We start from the raw sequence: 25,978 nt of genomic DNA, 5'->3' as shown, positions 1-25,978 counted from the left end.
TCTCTCACACACATGAATTTTAAAAATGCCTTTTTTTACAAAAAGTATTCTAGTTGTCCCATCCATTGCCACTAAATAAAATTCTGCTTTTTGGGGGGGAATAAACTGCTAACTCACTTTTCTCTTAATGGCACATTTACACCCAGGAATGCAGACCTGATTTGCTTGACTTCAGAGTAAATTGTTTAGAAGATAATTTCATAGTTTTCACAGTGATGTTCAAATATTGAAGTAAATGACAAAAAGCGATAGATTTTAAAAACTGTTGCCACCTCAATTCGAAGAGAAATAAGGATTGGTCCTGACAGGTCCTGCCGTGGTAGATGTGAACCTGAAAGGAAAACTAACAGATTAAGCTGAACCTTATTGAATAAGCTGGAAAATCATCCAAGAAGCAAATTTCATATTCCTCTAATTATCAAACCATTTCAATAAACCGTGGACACATTTATGAGCTTGACCTACCATAGAATAGTTGTGAGAATGTGAGGAGAAAAAACCATGTACACTGCCTTGTGTTCATTGCACTCAAGGTGGGCAAGAAATCAAACAAACTATCAATAAATTCAGTGCAGTTGAATCAGTCTCTCAAGTTGTGCTTTCTAAAATACTTTATTATGTCTCTAGAAATGATTACCTAGATTTCTCTATCACAAAAATGTTTGTTTTTTGAAAATCATGTCAGAAGTGACTTGAGAATATACTGCAAGTCACTTCTGGTGTGAGAGAATTGGCCATCTGCAAGGACGTTGCTCAGGGGACACCCGGATGTGTTACCATCCTGTGGGAGGCTTCTCTCATGTCTCTGCATGGGAAGTTTGGGCCGACAGATGGGAGCTCTCCCCATCTCACGGATTTGAACCCCCGACCTTCAGGTCTTCAAGTCAGCAGTTCAGCCGGCACAAGGGTTTAACCCATGGCACTTTTTAAAATACTGCCCAATCAAAATAGGGCTCCAAATGTTATTGATGCTAATAGTCATATCTTTTGGAATTGTTCAGTTATATACTAGCATTATTTAGCATGTATTATGTACAATTCTTAACACATTTCCATCTCTCTTATTCCATCACATATCCTTTCATGGTTTTTTGTCTGCTTTCTAGAATACAGTACAAACCCAATTTTGTAGTCTGGTTGAAGGAAATTATGGGTAGTATCCTTACTAGGAATTTGCTAGGTCCTCCAGTGAGACTACAATAATATACCATAGAATGACCTGGAGGACCTAGAAAATTCCTAGACAGGATAGATTTAGCAGATGCAAGTAGGTGAAGCCTCAGATACTGGTATACCTGAGGAAGTAGACCATGGGTATATCAGTGCTGTCGAATCAGTGCAATTTGACAGAACTTTAACTGCCATGGAGCAATGCTATGAAATCATGGGATGCATCATTTGGTGGAATGCCTGCACTCTTTGGCATAGAATCATAGAATCAAAGAGTTGGAAGAGACCTCATGGGCCATCCAGTCCAACCCCCTGCCAAGAAGCAGGAATATTGCATTCAAATCACCCCTGGGGCATGGGGGTTGTAGTTTTACAAAGCTAACCACTTTGCAAAAAGTACAACACCCATGATTTCATAGCACTGTGCAATGGCAGGTAAAGTGGTTTCAAATGCCATTGATTCCACAGTTTAGATCTATGAAAGTTTATGCTACCAATAACTTTCTCTCGCTCTCCAAGGTGCTAGAAGATCCCTTTGCATGTGGATATTTCAGACCAACATGGTTATCTCTTTGAATTCTTCGTAGAGATTAACCGCTAGATCAATACTAGCCTGAACCTCTACTAAGTGCACTTACCCATAAGAAGGAGAAAATGGGTACTGGGGCCCATCACCTGCCATTGCTTGAGGATCCCGCACATTATTTGATGGCTTGGTTGGGTTCCTCTGCTGATAGGAGTAGCCAGGCTGAACCAGTGGGATGTAACTAAGCACTGGTGTGTAAGGTGAGCGGAAGATTTGCTGAGGGTTGTATGGCGTCACCTATGGGATGTGGAGGAGATGAGACATTAAAGGTGTTTTGAGGAAGGTTTTCAACTGGATGGGATGCACTTCAATATTCAAACCAAAGGCTTTTTCTGGTGAAAAGTCCCAGTTTCCAACTATGGTTACATCAATACCTTTCAGAAGCTCACAAGTAGATGATGACCTTCTGGAAGGAGGAATTAAGTTGCAGCGAGAGAGAAATAGACAATTGGATAAAATCAATTAATAAAATAAAACATCTAAGGAAATGCAATGGAAAATATTTACACAGGACTGTGGTGCAGCTGAGTGGGAATCAGCTGCATTAAGATCACTACTGACCAAAAGGTCATGAGTTCATAGCCAGCCCAAGTCAGAGTGAGCTTCCAGCCAATTTATGTAGGAGCCCCCGGTGGCACAGTGGGTTAAAGCCCTGTGCCAGCAGGACTGAAGACCGACAGGTCGCAGGTTCGAATCCAGGGAGAGGTGGATGAGCTCCCACTATCAGCTCCAGCTCCTCATGTGGGGACATGAGAGAAGCCTCCCACAAGGATGATAAAACATCAAAATCATCCGAGCGTCCCCTGGGCAACGTCCTTGCAGACGGCCAATTCTCTCACAACAGGATGCTCCTGACACGACAAAAAAAACACAATTTATGTAGCTTGCTGTTGACCTTTGCAACTCAAAAGACAGTTGCATCTGTCAAGTAGGAAATTTAGGTACCGCTTATGTGGGGAGGCTAATTTACAACACCATAAAAATCTCCAGCAAGCATGCAAAGAATGAGGATGCATTTCATCCGTGTCACAAATGGAAGGTGAAGCAATAGCTCCCCTGGTGGCCAGAATAGAATCATAGAATCATAGAGTTGGAAGAGATCTCATGGGCCATCCAGTCCAACCCCATTCTGCCAAGAAGCAGAAATATTGCATTCAAAGCACCCCTGACAGATGGCCATCTAGCCTCTGTTTAAAAACCTCCAAAGAAGGAGCCTCCACCACACTCCGGGGCAGAGAGCTCCACTGTTGAATGGCTCTCACAGTCAGGAAGTTCTTCCTCATGTTCAGATGGAATCTCCTTTCTTGTAGTTTGACGCCATTGTTCCGCATCCTAGTCTCCAGGAAAGCAGAAAACAAGCTTGTTGATCTGGTCTGCGGATGACTAGGACATCTAGAAATGGAAGTTTTCCTTTGTTTTTTATTTCTTTATTGCAAGAAAGGCCCCTAAACACGTACAGGCGGCTCATGGAGGCTGGCCATTTTCTTGACAGTCAGGACACATTTTAATCCAAGTCAAGACAATGAGTCAAGACAGTCGAAGCATGCTTTCTGAGATGAGGCGATAAAAACTGAGTATTTGTGACATTGCTAATGAAGGTAATCTATTAACCACAATGAATAAACACAGAGACACTTTATTAGTTAGCCAAGGAGTGTCAATTGGACAAAATAATTATCTTGGCAAAATGCAGTTGCTCCCACCAGCTTCCTTAGTTATTAAACAAATCAGTATTTGATAATTTTATCATCTCATTTCACCTTTCTTCGTGTTTCAAGACTACAAATCCCATTACCTATAATGGAATAATGAAATCTGGAAGTTGCTGGAATCTGAACACATTTGGAGAGCCAGTACTTCCCTTCACTCTTTCAATCCATTTCCACTTCATCTGTTCACCTTTTTAACTGTTTTATAAAAGGCTTTTCCATCTATCCTTTTCTCTCTTCCCTTTCAACTCACTCTTATTCCCCCTTTTCGCAAAAAGGGGCATTTCTTAGGAACACAAATCCTCTTTATGACCTCTTTTTATGAAAGGACTGCATTCTTGAAGTCATGAATTGAAAGGACTCAAAAGTATGCCAAGGGGCATATCTTATCATTTCACCTTTCTCGAGCGAAGGAAGAGGTTCTCAACCAGAATTTACAATTTCTGGATACATTTGAACCATGTAGCTTCTCGCTTTTGGAATGCCTGCAACAAAAGGAGTTGGAGGCACAAGGAGAAGAGATACTATTTCTCCAGGAAGAAAGGTGCAACCTTCTACAAGCCTCCTAAACTAATTATTTTTTATTTATATAATTCAGATTGCTTGTTGTTTTGTTGTTGCTCATTCGTTCAGTCGTTTCTGACTCTTCGTAACTTCATGGACCAGTCCACGCCAGAGCTCCCTGTCAGTTGTCACCACCCCCAGCTCCTTCAAGGTCAATCCAGTCACTTCAAGGATCCCATCCATCCATCTTGCCCTTGGTCGGCCCCTCTTCCTTTTTCCTTCCATTTTCCCCAGCATCATTGTCTTCTCTAAGCTTTCCTTTCTTCTCATGATGTGGCCAAAGTGCTTCATCTTGGCTTCTACTATCCTTTCCTCCAATGAGCAGTCAGGCTTTATTTCCTGAAGTACGGACTGGTTGGATCTTCTCGCAGTCCAAGGCACTCTCAGAACTTTCCTCCAACACCACAGTTCAAAAGCATCTATCTTCCTTCGCTCAGCCTTCCCTATGGTCCAGCTCTCACATCAGTAGGTGACTATGGGGAATACCATTGCTTACTATATTATATACTAGCTTGGGTACCCGGCGGTGCCTGGGTTATTTGAAAAAGGCATTGTTTGTTTTGGGATGTTAGGTAATATCATTTAGTTAAATAGTAACACTATTTATTAGGAAAAAGGCAGTCTTTGATTTCATTTTTATGAATGTTCCCATTAGAAAATACATAATTGATGTGAGTGAATTATTGGTCAATCCTCCCCAAACCAGGCCTGTATGCACAGTTTGCCATGTTGAGTGTGTGCACCAAGTTTGGTCCAGATCTGTCGTCAGATGGGTTCAGTGCTCTCTGGATAAAGGTGAACGACAACTCCCATATGCCAATGCCAGTCACCCCCAAATCCTGACAGTATTTACAGTTAGCCATGTTGTGTTTGCGTGCCAAGTGTGGTCCAGATCTGTTGTCAGCTGGGTTGAGTGCTCTCTGGATGCAGGTGAACCACACCTCCCAAAATCAAGGTCATTTTCCTATAACCCCTGCAGTGTATTCAGTTGGTCAAGCAGGTTCTCTGTGCCAAGTTTGGTCCCGGACCATTGTCAGATTTCTACACTCCATTCAGTTGCTGATCAATTCATCTCTGTTTGCTGTGTGCCATAGGAAAGGGTTAAGGGAGAGGCAGTGGGTGGGGCCATGCAAATTCCACACAAGGAACTCTGGGATGCCTGCATGTGGTAGAGGAAATACATCAAATCTAGGATGAAATTCTCCCCAAATGAAAGCATTTCTTGGGTGGTGGGCCATAGTGTTTGGTGAGGACATTGGCAGAGTTTGGGCTACATGTTCATGGTGTTGATGTTGGAGGACCATCGCTTCAATGCTGGTGGTCTTTGCTTCTTCCAGCACACTGACGTTTGTCTGCTTGTCTTCCCAAGAGATTTGGAGGATTTTCTGGAGACAGCGCTGATGGAATCGTTCCAGGAGTTGCATGTGACGTCTGTAGACAGTCCACGTCTCACAGGAATATAGCAGGGTTGGGAGGACAATAGCTTTATAGACAAGCACCTTGGTATCCCTATGGATGTCCCGGTCCTCAAACACTCTCTGCTTCATTCAGGAAAATGCTGCACTTGCAGAGCTCAGGCGGTGTTGTATTTTGGTGTCGATGTTGACTTTGGTGGAGAGGTGGCTGCCAAGGTAGCGGAAATGGTCAACATTTTCTAATGTTACACCATTAAGCTGTATCTCTGGCATTGGGGAGGGGATGGCTGGTGACTGCTGGAACAGCACTTTGGTTTTCTCGATGTTCAGTGACAGGCCAAGCTTCATGTATGCTTCTGCGAAGGTGTTTAGAGTGGCTTGTAGATCTTCTTCTGTATGCGCACAGACGACATTGTCATCGGCATACTGGAGTTCTATAACAGATGTTGTTGTAACTTTGGTTTTGGCTTTCAGTCTGCTTAGGTTAAACTGCTTGCCATCTGTCCGATAGATGATATCCACTCCGGTGGGAAGCTTCCCATCAACAATGTGAAGTATCATAGCGATGAAGATGGAGAATAGTGTTGGGGCAATAACACATCCCTGTTTGACACCCGATTCCACTTTAAATGGGTCACTTTGGGAGCCGTTGCTGTATGTGGATAGAGATAGATAGATAGATAGAGATAGATAGATAGATAGATAGATAGATAGATAGATAGATAGCTGTATGTAGTTTCTAGGGCTGGGCGGTTTCGTTTCGTAATTTCGTAATTCGTTAAAAATTCGTTATTTTTTTTGATAACGAAGCGATTTTGAACCATTCAGGAGCATCTAAAAAACAAAACGAATTGATTCGTATTCGTTCCATATTCGTTTCGAAATCGTTTCGAAATCGTTTCGTTATTATTTCCGCATGTCTGGGGCAAGTTTTATAGCTGTTGTTTGTTTAATCTGTGAAAAAAATTTATAAATATCACACCAACAGTCAACAACAGAGGGAGAGGGAAGCTTCAAAAGTTCCCCCTGTCCCATATGGAGGTTTTTTAGCGTATTGCGCGGTCGCGTCCGCCATTAACGAATCGATTCGTATTCGTTTCGAAATCGTTTCGAAATCGTTTCGTAATTTACGAAACTTCGTAAATATCAAACTTTTTTAAAGAAAAATTTCGGAATTCTTTTAAATATCGAAATGCAAAAAAACCCAAAAAACGAATCGAGTTTAGAAACAAATTTTTCCATGGTTGCCCAGCCCTAGTAGTTTCCCCTTAACTATCTTGCTTAAGGTTGTGGGAGGGCCTGCAAACCACTTGATCAGATCTGGGACTATTCAGACTGAGACTCCATTTTTAGAAGTTGGTATTATATAGTCTGTTGTGTTTAGGTTGTGTTCAGTTAGCATTAAAAGAGTACACATTAGACATATGACAGACAAGTTACTGTTTAAACTTTCAACTGATAAGCAATGTACCTATATGCTGAATACATGAAGTCTGTAAGTAAACCAACTATGTTAGTTTTTTTAATGAAGACTACTTATTTTTGTGTCTTGAGAGCAAGATTTAAAACCAAATATATTTTAGACGAGAGTAGATGTTTTTGAGCAGCTGAAATTACACTTCTGAAGATCTGCTATATATTTTGTGAATTGGTATAATCTTTGTTCCTAACAGTTAAAAAAGATAACCAGGTATATCAGTCTAGCATCTGAGAAACCTAATTTGCCTTGCATGAATACTAGTGGATATTTATCACTACAGAATCATAGAATCATAGAATAATTGAGTTGGAAGAGACCTCGTAGGCCATCCATTCTAACCCCATTCTGCCAAGAAGCAGGAAAATCGCATTCAAAACACTCATGGCAGATGGCCATCCAGCCTCTGTTTAAAAGCCTCCAAAGAAAGAGCCTCCACCACACTCTGGAGCAAAGAGAGAGAGTTCCAGTGCTGGACAGCTCTCACAGTTAGGAAGTTCTTCCTAATGTTCAGGTGGAATCTCCTTTCCTGTAGTTTGAAGCCATTGTTCTGCGTTTTAGTCTGCAGGGCAGCAGAAAAGAAGCTTGCTCCCTCCTCCCTATGACTACCCTCACATCTTTATAGATGGCCCTCATCATGTCCCCTCTCAGCCTTCTACAGGCTAAACATGCCCAGCTCTTTAAGCCACTCCTCATAGATCTTGTTCTCCAGACCCTTGATCATTTTAGTCGGCTCCCCTCTGGACACATTTATTAGAGAGAAGATTAATTCAAATGACTTTTTAGCGCTTCTCAGGAAGATCATATTTTTATAAAAGGTTATGATTATTCCAAATGGTGTGAATAATAATAATAATAACACTTTATTTGTACCTCACTACCATCTCCCCAAGGGACTTGGTGTGGCTTACATGAGTCCAAGCCCAAACACAACAATACAAGCAATAATAACAACAATACAAGCAATTAAAAAACATAGACAATAAAATACACAACATTATCAATAAGACAACACACAATTAAAAACAGTGGGAAGGCCAAATGTAGATTTAAAATTGGAAATAATGCTGGGACATGGACGAAAGGTGATACTGGTGTTTGTGGAAGGGCATAAGAACAGACCTAAAGAAATGTAATAATGTAAATGTAAAACTGAATACCAATTATTTTCCAAAGTGTCATGCTTTCTTTCCTTCTTTCCCTCCTTCCCTCCCTTTCTTTTTCCTTCCTTCCTGTCCCTCCTTCCTTCCTTCTTTCTATGTAAGATATAAATACAATATTAAATGGAAGGGACAGTCAAGAAGTAACAAGAGAAGGAGAGAAAGAGGGAAGGAATGAAGGAGGGAAAGAAGGAAGGAAGGAGAGAAGGGGGGAGGGGAAAAAGGAAGGAAGGAAGGAAGGAAGGAAGGAAGGAAGGAAGGAAGGAAGGAAGGAAAGGTAGAGAAGCAAGGAAGGAGAGAAGGAAATAAAAAAGTGATAGGAAAAAGAGAGAGACGGAAGGAGAGAAGGAACGAAAGATAGGGAAGGAAGGAAGGAAGGAAGGAAGGAAGGAAGGAAGGAAAGGTAGGGAAGGAAGGAAAAAGAGAAGGAAATAAAAAAGTGATAGGAAAAAGAGAGAGAAGGAAGAAGAGAAGGAACGAAAGGTAGGGAAGGAAGGAAGGAAGGAAGGAAGGAAGGAAGGAAGGAAGGAAGGAAGGAAGGAAAGGAAGGTTGAGAAGCAAGGAAGGAGAGAAGGAAATAAAAAAGTGATAGGAAAAAGAGAGAGAAGGAAGGAGAGAAGGAACGAAAGATAGGGAAGGAAGGAAGGAAGGAAGGAAGGAAGGAAGGAAGGAAGGAAGGAAGGGGAGAAGGAAGGATGTAACAAAACAATAGTAACCAAAGAGCAAAGAAAGGGAGGAAAGAAACAGGTAGAGATGGAAGAAAGAAGACAAATAGGGAAAGAAAAAGAGGAAAGGAAGGAAAGAGGGAAGGAAGGAGAGAAAGAGGGAGGGAAGGTTGGCCACATAAACGTGTAGCGGGTACAGCTAGTAAGAGAATATTTTGTATCAGGCTCCCTTGCCCTATTGTAGCACACAATTCTGCAGCCCATATTGTTTCTAGCTCTTAAAAAAAATCCACATCTTCTCCAGCTGGCCATGCTATATCTCCTCATCTCATTAATATGTTTTATTTTTCCCCCTGCTCACCATATGATGGAAGCCTCCACGCTCAGGTCTTTGTTAGGGCCAAACTAATCTTCTGTGTTGACAGGTAAGGAATCCAGGCCACATTGCATCTTTCTTGGGGACAGCAAACACAACTCCGTCTTATGCCCTATGCCTTTCATTGTCACTGTTCATCTTCTTGCAGCCCATCCAACACATTCACCTTTCTTTTCAAAGTAGCTTAAAATAGAAGCTCTTATTTCACTACAAGATGCAGACCAGGTGGATTTTCTTCCCAAACTCATTTGTCTTAGGCCGGAATGGGAGGCTTCTAGAGCAGGAATATATTAGGACATAAGGCTTTCTCCCACCAGTTGAGGGCTGAGAAGCTCCACTGCAATATCAGAGACACAGTGCCCGAATCCATCCCACTAGAGCAGTGGTTCTCAAAGTTACTAATGCCATGACCACTTAAAACAGTTCCTCATGTTGTCGTGACCCTCAACCATAACATTATTTTATTGCTACTTCATAACTGTATTGTGGTTACTGTTATGAATTGTAATGTAAGTATCTGATATGCAGGATGTATTTTCATTCACTGGACCAAATTTGGCAGAAATAACCAATATACCCACATTTGAATACTGGTGGGGTTTGGGGAGGGGGATTGATTTTGTCATTTGGGAGTTGTAGTTGCTGGGAGCTGTAGTTGCACCATACAGGGAGCATACCACCCCCTTGTTATGTCAACTACACTGGCTGCCAGTCCCTTTCCGAGCACAATTCAAAGTGCTGGTCTTGGCCTATAAAACCCTCTATGGCTCTGGCCCAGCTTACTTGTCCGAACGTATGTCCTTCTATGTTCAACCTCATAGTTTAAGATCAACTGGGGAGGCCCTGCTCTCGGTCCCACCAGCTTCACAAGCGTGTCTAGTGGGGACGAGGGACAGGGGCTTCTCGGTAGTGACCCCCAGTCTGTGGAATTTACTCCCCAGCAAGATCAGGTCAGTTTCTTTTCTCCTTTCCTTTAGGAAAAAAAACCTGAAATCATGGTTTTGGAACCAGGCCTTTGGCCAGCAGGCATGATAGCACTTTGGACATCAAACTGGACTATATGACTGTGATAATAATGAAAATGACTATATAACTGTGATAATAATGTTTAGTTGTTTTTAATCTAAACGGTTCCAGCTCAGTTTACCTGTCCGAATGCATATCTCCCTATTAAGATAATTTGGTGAGCCCCTGCTCTCAGTCCCACTCCCATAGCAGATGCGATTGGCAGGAACGAGAGACAGGGCCTTCTCAGCAGTGGCCCCTCGGCTATGGAATGCCCTCTCTAGGGATATTAGATCAGCCCCCTCCCTCCTAATATTTTGTCAAAACCTGGCTGTTTGAGCAGGCATTTGCAGACGCAGTGTAACAGACTAATTGAGATCCACTGAACGATTTGACGATGATACGGAAAAATGATTTTAGTGATGAGACGCTGAGGACTTGTGTTTTATGGTTTTTCTTGTTTTATTGCTTTTATATGGTTTATATTATATGTAATGCTTTTAACTGTAATTTATGTTATTTGGGGGCATTGACTGCTGACTGTAAACCGCCTCAAGTCGCCTCCGGGTTGAGATGGGCGGTAAATATATATGGTAAATATATAAGTAATAAAGAAATATATTATTCTATTTATTGTTTCATATTGCTGTTATTTGATGTATCTGCAGCATCGAATTGTTGACAGTGTAAGCTGCTCTGAATCCCCCTCCCCCCAGGGGGGTTGAGAAGAGCGGGTAGAAATGTTGTAAATAAATGAACCAATGAATAAATTTAGAGTTCACCCACAATCAAAGAGCACTCGGAACTCCACCAACAATGGAATTGAACCAAAGTTGGCACACAGAACTCTCATGACTAACAGAAAATAGTGGAAGGGTTTGGTAGGCATTGACCTTGAGTTTTGGAGTTGTGGTTCACCTATATCCAGAGAGCACTGTGAACTCAAACAATGATGGATCTGGACCAAACTTGGCACAAATACTCAATATGCCCAAATGTGAAGACTGGTGAAGTTTGGGGGAAATAGCCTTGACATTTGGGAGTTGTAGTTGGTGGGATTTATAGTTCACCTACAATCAAAGGGCATTCTGAACTCCACCAACAATGGAATTGAAACAAACTTAGCACACAGAACTCCTACAACCAACAGAAAATACTGGAAGGGTTTGGTAGGCATTGAATTTGAGTTTTGGAGTTGTAGTTCACCTACATCCAAAGCGCATAAGGAGGGCTTTTGGTGGGAGGAAGAGAAGGACAGGCGGAGAGCTCTACAGCCTTGTCTGTCAAGGGAGTTCCTAAAACCATCAGAAATATGTGTTTTCTGATGGTCTTTTGTGACCCCTCTGAAACCCCCTTGTGACCCCCCCCCTCTCCGGGGTCCCGACTCCCAGGTTGAGAAACACTGCACTAGAGAGCTAAAAGGCAAAAGAGCACTAATGACTAAAGAACAGGTCATGAACAAGATGCTTCTAATACGTAGAACTTAGGTGGATGTACTGCTGAATCCAGGTGGAACTGTTACAAGACACACTCTTTGGCAGAGAAGGCTACTAATGATATAGTCTCCTCACTCCAAACTCAACATATTCCACCTAACTACAGAAAACTATGCTTTATCTGCAAACAACTGTGTGAGACTTTTTGTGCAAAATAAGTCCCTTATTGCAGCATTTTCTGAGCAGGAAGCAACTGTTTTCTGCACACACAAAAAACAATAATGTGTGAATTTCCCCCCGGATAAGTTCTGAACTGTGAAGGTTCTCTTCAGTCCTGTCCTTATCTTCAGGGGGTCCTCAATTCTTCTCCTCAGGGTGTCTGAATAGTTAAAACAAACAAGCAAATCAGCTGCATTAAGATCACTCTGACCAAAAGGTCATGAGTTCGAAGCCAGCCTGGGTTGGAGTGGGTTTCCAACCAATTGTGTGCAGCCTGTTGTCGACCTTTGCAACCCGAAAGACAGTTGCATCTGTCAAGTAGGAAAATTAGGTTGTTGTTGTTGTTCATTCGTTCAGTCGTCTCCGACTCTTCGTGACCTCATGGACCAGCCCACGCCAGAGCTCCCTGTCGGCCGTCAACACTCCCAGCTCCTTCAAGGTCAGTCCAGTCACTTCAAGGATGCCATCCATCCATCTTGCCCTTGGTCGCCCCCTCTTCCTTTTGCCTTCCACTTTCCCCAGCATAATTGTCTTCTCTAGGCTTTGCTGTCTCCTCAAGATGTGGCCAAAGTACTTCAACTTTGTCTCTAGTATCCTTCCCTCCAATGAGCAGTCGGGCTTTATTTCTTGGAGGATGGACTGGTTGGATCTTCTCGCAGTCCAAGGCACTCTCAGAACTTTCCTCCAACACCACAGTTCAAATTAGGTACCACCTTAAAAAGTGTGGGGAGGCTAAATTAACTGATTTATGAAGCAATAAAGAAGACTCCAGCAAAGCATTCCAGCGGGGAAGCATGCGGGGAATGCGGAAGTGCTTCATCAGCGTCGCAGATGGATGAGGAAAGCTACAGCTCCCCTGGCAGCCAGAAAAAAGTTAGCCTCTGTGTATGTCTGTATATGTTTGTATTTCAAAAATTGGCATTGAATGTTTATTTATTTATTTATTTATTTATTTATTTATTTATTTACAGTTCTTATATTCCGCCCTTCTCACCCCGCAGGGGACTCAGGGCGGATTACAGTAAACATATATATGGCAAACATTCAATGCCAGTTTGACAAACAACGTTTAATAGACAAATACACCGAGGCTATTTAACTTTTTTTTCTGGCCGCCAGGGGAGCTGCTGCTTTTCATCGTCCATCAACGACACCGATGAAGTTCTTCCGCATTCCACATTCCCCGGAGTCTTTTTTCTTTATGGCCTCATAAATTAGTTAAATTTAGCCTCCCACACAAGGTGGTACCTTATTTTCCTACTTGACAGATGCAACTGTCTTTCGGGTTGCAAAGGTCGACAATGGGCTACACAATGACTGGACACCCACTCCAGCCCGTGCTGGTTTCGAACTCATGACCTTTTGATCTGAGTGATCTTAATGCAGCTGACACTCAGCCAGCTGCGCCACAATCCCGGTGCCATATATGTATACACTGTAATCCGCCCTGAGTCCCCTGCGGGGTGAGAAGGGCGGAATATAAAAGCTGTAAATAAATAATAAATAATAAATAAAAGGTAAAGGGTTCCCCTGACATTAAGTCTAGTCATGTCCGACTCTGGGGGGTGGTGCTCATTTCTACTTCTAAGCCGAAGTGCCGGTGTTGTCCATAGACACCTCCAAGGTCACGACTGCATGGAGTGCCGTTACCTTCTCCCAGAAGAGGTACCTATTGATCTACTCACATTTGCACATTTTCAAACTGCTAGGTTGGCAGAAGCTGGGGCTAACAGCGGGTGTTCACCCTGTTCCCCAGATTCGAACCACCAACCTTTTGGTCAGCAAGTCCAGCAGCTCAGTGCTGTGCCACCAGGAGGCACACAAACAAACAAATATTTATGAATATTTTAAAATATTATTTTATCTTCCTAGTGTTTGTGGGGCAGAATTGTATCGCGCCATTGTCATTGCATATGTCTTTGCATCCCTGCTGCTTTATGCTTTTTTTCATTACAGTCAACTATTTCAAGAAACACTAAACTAATAATTTAGGACTTTGGCCTTACCTTTTTAGATAATTGTGTGACATTTTGGAGTTTCATTTTTCTTTTCAATTATTTTCTCTCTCTTAATCTTTCATCTTTTTTATTGGTTGGCATTGATTTGACAGTTTGTGGATCTGCATGAGTTTGCTTTGTTAGATTTGTTCTCCTCCCTCCATCGTATTAGTTTAGGCATCTCTTCTTCTCTTTATTTATTGTTGACAAATGTCATTTGTGCTATTTACTTTCCTGGCCCTTTGTTTAATAAAGGGTTTGGGATGTTGATTCTTTCATTCCTCTTCTCTTTCGTTTTTTTAAGCCTCTATGTGTTTAATTTATTTTCAAAAATCCTGAATCCCACTCCCTTCACAATTAGCCCAATTAGTTTGTTAGGCTAGTGTGTTAGCCTCACAGGTATTGTTATCAACATGCTTAAATTCATGCTTGTCTCAAAAATTGAAAAATCCAATCAAACTGACAACTTACGAAAGAATTGTCAACATTCTACTTAGTTGTACATAGAATCATAGAATCATAGAATCAAAGAGCTGGAAGAGACCTCATGGGCCATCCAGTCCAACCCCCTGCCAAGAAGCAGGAATATTGCATTCAAATCACCCCTGACAAATGGCCATCCAGCCTCTGTTTAAAAGCTTCCAAAGAAGGAGCCTCCACCACACTCCGGGGCAGAGAGTTCCACTGCTGAACGGCTCTCACAGTCAGGAAGTTCTTCCTAATGTTCAGATGGAATCTCCTCTCTTGTAGATTCCATCTGAACATGAGGAAGAACTTCCTGACTGTGAGAGCCGTTCAGCAGTGGAACTCTCTGCCCCGGAGTGTGGTGGAGGCTCCTTCTTCAGAAGCTTTTAAGCAGAGGCTGGATGGCCATTTGCCATTTGCACAACCAAGTACTGGGAAGTCTATATTGGCCACTAAAGCTGGAGCACCCAGCAAACATTTGCTATAATGGGTTGTTGTGAGTTTTCCAGACTGTATGTTCCAGAAGCATTCTCTCCTGATGTTTCACCTGCATCTATAGCAGGCATCCTCAGAGGTTGTGAGGTCTGTTGGAAACTAGGAAAATTGGGTTTATGCATCTGTGGAATGTCCAGGGTGTGAGAAAGAACTCTTGGCCACTTTGATTAGCATTTGATGGCCTAGCAGTTCTCAAGGTCTGGCTTCCTACTGCCTGGGGGAATCCTTTGTTGAGATGTGATTAGCTGTCCCTGATTGTTTCTTGTCTGGAGCTCCTCTGTCTTTATGATTTTAGAGTATTTAAATCCTGGTAGCCACTGATTTTGTTCATTCTCATTGTTTCTTCCTTTCTGTTGTAATTGTCCACATGCTTGTGGATTTCAATGGCTGTGTAGTCTGACATGGTGGTTGTGAGAGTGGTCCAGCATTTCTGTGTTCTCAAATAAAATGCTGTGTCCAGGCTGGTTCATCAGGTGCTCTGCTATGGCTGACTTCTCTGGTTGAATTAATCTGCAGTGCCTTTCATGTTCATTGATTCGTGTTTGGGCAATGCTGCGTTTGGTGGTCCCTATGTAGGTGTGATTGTTTCAATTGGTCGCCTTGATTAGAATTTGATGGCCTAGCAGTTTCAAGGTCTGGCTTCTTACCATCTGGGGGATCCCCAACCCATCTAAAACACAGACATGTGACTTTTGTCTCAAGAACAGAGAAGCATCCCGAGCTCACCTGGGAAGGAATCCCACTGGAGCATTGCAGCGCGCCCAAATACCTGACAGTCACTCTGGACCGTGCTCTTACCTACAAGAAGCATTGCCTGAACAGCAAGCAAAAAGTGGGTGCTAGAAACAATATCATACGAAAGCTGACTGGCACAACCTGGGGATCACAACCAGATACAGTGAAGACATCTGCCCTTGCGCTGTGCTACTCCGCTGCGGACTATGCATGCCCAGTGTGGAACACATCTCACCACACTAAAACAGTGGATGTGGCTCTGAATGAGACATGCCGCATTATCACGGGGTGTCTGCTCCCTACACCACTGGAGAAATTGCACCAACTGACATCCACCGGGAAGTGGCAGCCAATAGTGAAAGGACCAAGGCAGAGACATCTCCAGCTCATCCCCTGTTTGGGTATCAGCCAGCACGTCAACTACTTAAATCCAGACATAGTTTTCTAAGATCTACAGAGACACTCGCTGGAACGCCTCAGCAAGCGAGAGTCCAAAAGTGGCAGGCTCAAACTCAGAACCTCAACCAATGGCTGATAACAAATGAGGGACTCCCCCCTGGGCACACAGAGGACTGGGCGACTTGGAAGGTGCTGAACAGACTGTGCTCTGGCATCACGAGATGCAGAGCCAACCTTCAGAAATGGGGCAACAATGTGGAATCCTCGACATGCGAGTGCGGAGAAGACCAAACCACAGACCACCTGCTGCAATGCACCCTGAGCCCTGCCACATGCACAATGGAGGACCTTCTTGCAGCAACACCAGGAGCACTCCAAGTGGCCAGATACTGGACAAAGGACATTTAATCAAATACCAAACTCACACATTTTGTATTTTCTCTGTTTGTTTGCTTTGTTCTGTTAGAAATGTAATATAATTGACTGGCTGCCCTGACACGAGAAATAAATCTGGGGGAAACCTTTGTTGGGAGGTGATTAGCTGGCCATGATTGGTTTTGTGTCTTGAATTTGCCTGTTTTTACTGTTTTTTACTGTTCTTTATTTACTGTTATGATTTTAGATTTTTTTAATACTGGTAAATCCCATTTTCCTAGTTTCCAACAGACCTCACAACCTCTGGGATGCCTGCCATAGATGCAGGTAAAATGTCAGGAGATAATGCTTCTGGAACATGGCCATACAGCCCAGAAAACTCACAACAACCCAGTGATTCTGGCCATGAAAGCCCTCAGCAATACATTTGCTATAATGCCACATTTCTTCAGGGAGATGTTACAGTGGCATAGGACAAGGTAAAGGTCCACTGGAACCAATGAAAGGTGGGGTCTTGCTGGACCCTCTCCTTGCCCTCTATTGACATAAATCAAAGTAGCTCCCAACTGCTTGTTCAATCTTCTGGCAATCACAAGCACTTCAAGTTTTACCAAGCCTTTTTGTTTGGTTTGGTATTGTGATATGGCCTAAGGGATAATAAATAAAAAATTACTACTACCATGAGCACTATTAGTGATGTTGTGATGGAATACCTGTGCGACCAGCAAGAATCAGGGTATATCCCCTATTCCTTCCAACTCTATGATTCCATGATAGCCCCTATAGCCCACCAACCAGGATATTTATTTATTTATCTGTGACATTTCTTTGCTGCCCTTCTCACCCCAAAGGGGACTCAAAGCAGCTTACAAGATATAGATATATATATATATATATATATACACATACAATACATTATATCATTAACATAGTACTATATCAGTATTAATTATTACTATACTGTATTATACCATTATATTGTAATATTATTAGTAATATTACATGTAATATAAATATATAATTATAATATCATATTATTATTAGTATTATATTGCATTACATTTTAATATTATAAATATTATATGTGTATACAATATGTTATATTACATTACATTATATTATATTATTAACATAGCACAGGAAACAAGGTGGAACTGTCCCCTAGCCCCCTCTCTCTTCACTCTGGCCCAGAGTGGCAGTTGGTGCTGTGGGGAGGGGTCCTCAACTGATGACATATGCAGGAGACAAGAGGGAACTGGCCCCTGGCCCCCTCTCTCTTCACTCTGGCCCAGAGTGGCAGTTGGTGCTGGGGGGGAGGGGTCCCCAACTGATGACATATGCAGGAGACAAGGTGGAACTGTCCCCTAGCCCCCTCTCTCTTCACTCTGGCCCAGAGTGGCAGTTGGTGCTGTGGGGGAGGGGTCCCCAACTGATGACATATGCAGGAGACAAGAGGGAACTGGCCCCTGGCCCCCTCTCTCTTCACTCTGGCCCAGAGTGGCAGTTGGTGCTGTGGGGGAGGGGTCCTCAACTGATGACATATGCAGGAGACAAGAGGGAACTGGCCCCTGGCCCCCTCTCTCTTCACTCTGGCCCAGAGTGGCAGTTGGTGCTGGGGGGGAGGGGTTGCCAACTGATGACATATGCAGGAGACAAGGTGGAACTGTCCCCTAGCCCCCTCTCTCTTCACTCTGGCCCAGAGTGGCAGTTGGTGCTGTGGGGAGGGGTCCTCAACTGATGACATATGCAGGAGACAAGAGGGAACTGGCCCCTGGCCCCCTCTCTCTTCACTCTGGCCCAGAGTGGCAGTTGGTGCTGTGGGGGAGGGGTCCCCAACTGATGACATATGCAGGAGACAAGGTGGAACTGTCCCCTAGCCCCCTCTCTCTTCACTCTGGCCCAGAGTGGCAGTTGGTGCTGTGGGGAGGGGTCCTCAACTGATGACATATGCAGGAGACAAGAGGGAACTGGCCCCTGGCCCCCTCTCTCTTCACTCTGGCCCAGAGTGGCAGTTGGTGCTGGGGGGGAGGGGTTGCCAACTGATGACATATGCAGGAGACAAGAGGGAACTGGCCCCTGGCCCCCTCTCTCTTCACTCTGGCCCAGAGTGGCAGTTGGTGCTGTGGGGGAGGGGTCCCCAACTGATGACATATGCAGGAGACAAGAGGGAACTGGCCCCTGGCCCCCTCTCTCTTCACTCTGGCCCAGAGTGGCAGTTGGTGCTGTGGGGGAGGGGTCCTCAACTGATGACATATGCAGGAGACAAGAGGGAACTGGCCCCTGGCCCCCTCTCTCTTCACTCTGGCCCAGAGTGGCAGTTGGTGCTGGGGGGGAGGGGTTGCCAACTGATGACATATGCAGGAGACAAGGTGGAACTGTCCCCTAGCCCCCTCTCTCTTCACTCTGGCCCAGAGTGGCAGTTGGTGCTGTGGGGAGGGGTCCTCAACTGATGACATATGCAGGAGACAAGAGGGAACTGTCCCCTGGCCCCCTCTCTCTTCACTCTGGCCCAGAGTGGCAGTTGGTGCTGTGGGGGAGGGGTCCCCAACTGATGACATATGCAGGAGACAAGGTGGAACTGTCCCCTAGCCCCCTCTCTCTTCACTCTGGCCCAGAGTGGCAGTTGGTGCTGTGGGGAGGGGTCCTCAACTGATGACATATGCAGGAGACAAGAGGGAACTGGCCCCTGGCCCCCTCTCTCTTCACTCTGGCCCAGAGTGGCAGTTGGTGCTGGGGGGGAGGGGTTGCCAACTGATGACATATGCAGGAGACAAGAGGGAACTGTCCCCTAGCCCCCTCTCTCTTCACTCTGGCCCAGAGTGGCAGTTGGTGCTGTGGGGAGGGGTCCTCAACTGATGACATATGCAGGAGACAAGAGGGAACTGGCCCCTGGCCCCCTCTCTCTTCACTCTGGCCCAGAGTGGCAGTTGGTGCTGGGGGGGAGGGGTTGCCAACTGATGACATATGCAGGAGACAAGAGGGAACTGGCCCCTGGCCCCCTCTCTCTTCACTCTGGCCCAGAGTGGCAGTTGGTGCTGTGGGGGAGGGGTCCCCAACTGATGACATATGCAGGAGACAAGGTGGAACTGTCCCCTAGCCCCCTCTCTCTTCACTCTGGCCCAGAGTGGCAGTTGGTGCTGTGGGGGAGGGGTCCCCAACTGATGACATATGCAGGAGACAAGAGGGAACTGTCCCCTGGCCCCCTCTCTCTTCACTCTGGCCCAGAGTGGCAGTTGGTGCTGTGGGGGAGGGGTCCCCAACTGATGACATATGCAGGAGACAAGGTGGAACTGTCCCCTGGCCCCCTCTCTCTTCACTCTGGCCCAGAGTGGCAGTTGGTGCTGGGGGGGAGGGGTTGCCAACTGATGACATATGCAAGAGACAAGAGGGAACTGTCCCCTGTCCCCTTCTCTCTTCACTCTGGCCCAGAGTGGCAGTTGGTGCTGGGGGGGAGGGGTTGCCAACTGATGACATATGCAGGAGACAAGGTGGAACTGTCCCCTAGCCCCCTCTCTCTTCACTCTGGCCCAGAGTGGCAGTTGGTGCTGTGGGGAGGGGTCCTCAACTGATGACATATGCAGGAGACAAGAGGGAACTGGCCCCTGGCCCCCTCTCTCTTCACTCTGGCCCAGAGTGGCAGTTGGTGCTGTGGGGGAGGGGTCCCCAACTGATGACATATGCAGGAGACAAGGTGGAACTGTCCCCTAGCCCCCTCTCTCTTCACTCTGGCCCAGAGTGGCAGTTGGTGCTGTGGGGAGGGGTCCTCAACTGATGACATATGCAGGAGACAAGAGGGAACTGGCCCCTGGCCCCCTCTCTCTTCACTCTGGCCCAGAGTGGCAGTTGGTGCTGGGGGGGAGGGGTTGCCAACTGATGACATATGCAGGAGACAAGGTGGAACTGTCCCCTAGCCCCCTCTCTCTTCACTCTGGCCCAGAGTGGCAGTTGGTGCTGTGGGGAGGGGTCCTCAACTGATGACATATGCAGGAGACAAGAGGGAACTGGCCCCTGGCCCCCTCTCTCTTCACTCTGGCCCAGAGTGGCAGTTGGTGCTGGGGGGGAGGGGTTGCCAACTGATGACATATGCAGGAGACAAGAGGGAACTGGCCCCTGGCCCCCTCTCTCTTCACTCTGGCCCAGAGTGGCAGTTGGTGCTGTGGGGGAGGGGTCCCCAACTGATGACATATGCAGGAGACAAGGTGGAACTGTCCCCTAGCCCCCTCTCTCTTCACTCTGGCCCAGAGTGGCAGTTGGTGCTGTGGGGGAGGGGTCCCCAACTGATGACATATGCAGGAGACAAGAGGGAACTGTCCCCTGGCCCCCTCTCTCTTCACTCTGGCCCAGAGTGGCAGTTGGTGCTGTGGGGGAGGGGTCCCCAACTGATGACATATGCAGGAGACAAGGTGGAACTGTCCCCTGGCCCCCTCTCTCTTCACTCTGGCCCAGAGTGGCAGTTGGTGCTGGGGGGGAGGGGTTGCCAACTGATGACATATGCAAGAGACAAGAGGGAACTGTCCCCTGTCCCCTTCTCTCTTCAATCTGGCCCAGAGCGGCAGTTGGTGCTGGATGGGAGGGGTCCCCAACTGATGACATATGCAAGAGACAAGAGGGAACTGTCTCCTGTCCCCTTCTCTCTTCACTCTGGCCCAGAGTAGCAGTTGGTACTGGTGGGGAGGGGTCCCCAACTGATGACATATGCAGGAGACAAGAGGGAACTGTCCCCTGGCCCCCTCTCTCTTCACTCTGGCCCAGAGTAGCAGTTGGTACTGGTGGGGAGGGGTCCCCAACTGATGACATATGCAGGAGACAAGAGGGAACTGTCCCCTGGCCCCCCTCTCTTCACTCTGGCCCAGAGTGGCGGTTGGTGCTGCGGGGAGGGGTCCCCAACTGATGACATATGCAGGAGACAAGAGGGAACTGTCCCCTGGCCCCTCTCTCTTCACTCTGGCCCAGAGTAGCAGCTGGTGCTGGTTGGGAGGGATCCCCAGCTGATGACATATGCAGGAGACAAGAGGGAACTGTCCCCTGGCCCCCTCTCTCTTCACTCTGGCCCAGAGTGGCAGTTGGTGCTGAAGTGGGAGTCGTCCCCAACCATGACATATGCAGGAGACAAGAGGGAACTGTACCCTGCCCCCCCCCCTCACTCTGGCCCAGAGTGGCAGCTGGTTCTGCGGGGAGGGGTCCCCAACTGATGACATATGCAGGAGACAAGAGGGAACCACCAATCTTTGCTGCAGAATTTTCTTCTAGCTAAAAATGTCCTACAAACCCCTTCTGGGTGGTCTCAGATTCTATTGCATTAGTAAATCTCTAGTAATCTTTTGAGAGATTGTTGCTCTGAGATGCTTTCCTTGGGACGGGCAAGAGGTTATTTTCAGCGTCTTTTTGATATCAGTTTCCCAACATGCCTGCATTTCTTTACACTCAGGAGAGGAAGAACATGCCATCCAAAGCTGGCAAGCAAGCAGAGCTGTCAGCTTCATTGCCCCTCAGGCTACAAGTGCTTTGCATTAAAAGTCTGGCTTTGAAATCCCTGTGTTTTCAGCATTAATACTGAATTAAGGTTTCCACCTCTCTCTTTTATTTCTTCTTGAGCAGCTTCTCAGCTTTAGTGTGGATATGACACCTGTCAAGCAGGTGCAAAAAGGGCTCCTCCTTTCTTGGAATAGCCAAACCTGCTCAATTTGCACAGTCCAGATGGAGGAGAATGCCATTTGGGGAAGATTTACCAATAAATATGTAGAATAAAATCTGAAATGTATCCCTATTCAGGATGAAAGAATTGAAGCAGGGGAGGGAGCTGAGTGCACAAAAAGAAAAGCCACTTGAGTGGATTATGTCATCTCTGTGGTTTTCCAGTATTTTCTGAAAAGTCAGCCAGCTGATGACTTAACATGCATCTCCACCAGTGTTTCTAAACCTGGGGGTCGGGATCCCGGAGGGGGGGTGTCGCAAGGGGGTGTAAGAGGAGTTGCCAAAGACCATCAGGAAATCATAGAAATCATAGAATCATAGAGTTGGAAGAGACCTCATTGGCCATCCAGTCCAACCCCCTGCCAAGAAGCAGGAATATTGCATTCAAAGCACCCCTGACAGATGGCCATCCAGCCTCTGTTTAAAAGCTTCCAAAGAAGGAGCCTCCACCACACTCCGGGACAGAGAGTTCCACTGCTGAATGGCTCTCACAGGCAGGAAGTTCTTCCTCATGTTCAGATGGAATCTCCTCTCTTGTAGTTTGAAACCATTGTTCCGCATCCTAGTCTCCAGGGAAGCAGAAAACAAGCTTGCTCCCTCCTCCCTGTGACTTCCTCTCACATATTTATACATGGCTATCATATCTCCTCTCAGCCTTCTCTTCTTCAGGCTAAACATGTCCAGCTCCTTAAGCCGCTCTTCATAGGGCTTGTTCTCCAGACCCTTGATCATTTTAGTCGCCCTCCTCTGGACACATTCCAGCTTGTCAACATCTCTCTTGAATTGTGGTGCCCAGAATTGGACACTATTCCAGGTGTGGACTAACCAAGGCAGAATAGAGGGGTAGCATTACTTCCCTAGATCTAGACACTATGCTCCTATTGATGCAGGCCAAAATCCCATTGGCTTTTTTTGCTGCCACATCACATTGTTGGATCATGTTTAACTAGCTGTCCACAAGGACTCCAAGATCTTTTTCACATGTACTGGTCTCGAGCCAAGTGTCCCCATTCTGTATCTTTGCATTTCGTTTTTCCTGCCTAAGTGGAGTATCTTGCATTTGTCCCTGTAGAACTTTATTTTGTTAGTTTTGGCCCATCTCTCTAATCTGTCAAGATTGTTTTGAATCCTGCTCCTGTCCTCTGGAGTATTGGCTATCCCTCCCAATTTGGTGTCGTCTGCAAACTTGATGATCCTGCCTTCTAGCCCTTCATCTAAGTTATTAATAAAGATGTTGAACAGAACCAGGCCCAGGACGGAACCCTGCTTCTGGCACTCCGCTCATCACTTCTTTCCAAGATGTAGAGGAAGCATTGGGGAGAATCACCCTCTGGGTTCGTTCATTTAACCAATATATTTCTGATGGTCTTAGGAATGCCATCAGAAATATATAATGGCAAAAAAAGGCCGAAGATCTCTCTGTCTGTCCTTCTCATCCTTTTTGGAAATATTTTCTGTTGGTCACAGGGGTGCTGTGTGGGAAGTTCAGCTCAATTTTAATTTTGGTGGGATTCAGAATGCTCTTTGATCATAGATGAACTATTAATCCCACCAATGACAACTCCCAAATGTCAAGTCTGTTTTCCCCAAACTCCACCAGTATTCACATTTGGGCATATTGAGTATTTGTGCCAAGTTTGGTCCAGATCTAGCATTATTTGAGTCCACAGTGCTCTCTGGATGTAGGTGAACTACAACTCCAAAACTCAAGGTCACTGCCCACCATACCCTTCCAGTATTTTCTGTTGGTCATGAGAGTTCTGTGTGCCAACTTTGGTTCAATTCCAATTTTGGTAGAGTTCAGAGTGCTCTTTGATTGTAGGTGAACTATAAATCCCAGCAATTACAACTCCCAAATAACAAATACATCACAAATGGCCACTTCACCTAGCAACGTCCAATCCTTCACCTAGCAAGAGTCAATCACATTTAATAACAATAATAATATTTTTTTGTCGTGTCAGGAGCAACCGCTCCTGTTGTGAGAGAATTGGCCATCTGCAAGGACGTTGCCCAGGGGACAATAATAATAATAATAATAATAATAATAATAATAATAATAATAATAATAATATCAATCTTTATTTAATGGGCAGGCTGCATGTGCAAGATAAAAACTAAAAATACTAAAATCAGGATGAGATAGGGATGGAGCAGATTGTTTGTGGGGGGACAAACTCATAAAGGAATGAGGTCATATATATATAGTAGGGCTGGGCAACCACGGAAAAATTTGTTTCTAAACTCGATTCGTTTTTAGGGGGTTTTTGCGTTTCGTTTTTTAAAAGAATTCCGAATGTTTTCTTTTAAAAAGTTCGATATTTACGAAATTTCGGAAATTATGAAACAATTACGAAACAATAACGAATCGATTCGTTAATGGCGGACGCGATTGCGCAATACGCTAAAAACCCCTCCAAATGGGACAGGGGGAACTTCTGAAGCTTCCCTCTCCCTCTGTTGTTGACTGTTGGTGTGATAATTTATTTTTTTATCACTGATAAAACAAACAACAACTATAAAACTTGCACCAGTCATATGGAAATAATAACAAAACAATTTCGAAACAATTTTGAAACAATTTCAAAACAATTCCGAAACAATTACGAAATAAATTTTAAAAATTCGTTTTGATTTTTAGTTGCTCCTGAATGGTTCAATATCGCTTCGTTATAAAAAAAAATAACGAATTAATAACGAATTACGAAATTAATGAACGAAACCGCCCAGCCCTAATATATAGACCTTCATACAGGTGGGAAAATATACTTTGGGGACAGAAACCGTTGAGGGGGAGCAACTGTGTATGATAATATGGCTACTCTTCAAAAGTGCATCAGAAAAACCAGGTTTTGAGGTCCCTCTTGAAAATGTGTAAGGTGGGGGCCTTCCTAATCTCACCAGGCAATGAGTTCCAAAGTCAGGGGGCCACAGAGGAGAAGGCTCTCTTCCTTATGCTTACAAGATGAGCCTGTGATAATGGCAAGGGCGAAAGGAAAGCCTCCCCTGAGGATGTAAGAGCTCGGGCTGGTTCATGGAGAGAGATCCGGTCATGAAGGTAGACGGGCCCCAAACCATTTAGGGCTTTGTAGGTGATAATATGCACCTTGAATTGGGACCGGAAGACAAACGGCAGCCAATGAAGCTCCTCTAACAGGGAAGTTCACTCCTCCTCGAACCCCATCAGTATTCAAATTTGGGCATATCAGGTATTTGTGCCAAATTTGGTCCCATGAATGAAAATACATCCTGCTTTTCAGATATTTACGTAACGATTCATAACAGTAGCAAAATTACAGTTATGAAGTAGCAACAAAATAATGTTATGGTTGGGGGTCACCACAAAATGAGGAACTGTATTAAGGGGTCACGGCATTAGGAAGGTTGAGAAACACTGATATACACTGTAGAATGAATGCAATTTGATACCACTTTAACTGCCATAACTCAAGGCTATGGGAGATGTAGTTTGGTGAGGCACCAACACTCTTGGGCAGAAAAGGTGAAAGGATTTGTAAAAGCTACAACTTGCATGATTCTATAGCATTGAGCCACGGCAGTTAAAGCAGTGTCAAACTGCACCCGAGATACTAAGTAGTCAATGGATTCAAATGATGGGAGAAGAAATTCCACCTAAACATTAGAAAGAATTTCCTGCTGGTAAGTGGAAAATACTGCTGCCTTGGAATCCAACGGAGTCTCCTTCTCTTGGGGTTTTTAAACAGAGTCTGGATGGCTCTCTGTCAGGAGGGCTTAGATAACAGAATACAAATGGACTAGATCAGCTGTTCTCAACCTGGGGGTCGCGACCCCCAGGGGGGTCGCCTGGCCATTTTGGAGGGGTTGCAAGGCCACCTCCATTGGCCCCGCCCCAAAGGCGCGGGCCAGGCAAGGTCTCCCTCGCACGAGGCCTGACCCCGCGCAAAGCCCGCCTCGCTCTCCCGCTGTTTGGTGGGGGGCGATGCGTCCTCCATGCGGGCCTGGCCCGCGCAAAGTGGGCCTGGCCTGCGCAAAGCCCTCGCTCTCCCGCCATCTT

General features: G+C 45.3%; 1 protein-coding gene across 1 annotated transcript in view; it reads right to left on the bottom strand.

Annotated features, from left to right (window-relative positions):
• Positions 1–273: 273 nt before the first annotated feature.
• Positions 274–25,978, bottom strand: part of CXH1orf94 (chromosome X C1orf94 homolog) — a 66,073-nt gene continuing 40,368 nt past the window's right edge. The window contains exons 5-6 of the mRNA XM_060784596.2: positions 1,809–1,993; positions 274–331 (exon numbers count right to left, since the gene is read on the bottom strand). Of these exons, the coding sequence (XP_060640579.2) occupies positions 274–331; positions 1,809–1,993 (243 nt within the window). The remainder of the gene's footprint in view (positions 332–1,808; positions 1,994–25,978) is intronic.

Source organism: Anolis sagrei, chromosome X, assembly GCF_037176765.1.
Source record: "Anolis sagrei isolate rAnoSag1 chromosome X, rAnoSag1.mat, whole genome shotgun sequence".
In the NCBI taxonomy this organism is placed as follows: domain Eukaryota; kingdom Metazoa; phylum Chordata; class Lepidosauria; order Squamata; family Dactyloidae; genus Anolis; species Anolis sagrei.
The sequence above is the reverse complement of the archived record's forward strand: the minus strand, read 5'-3'. Positions and strand labels throughout refer to the sequence as shown.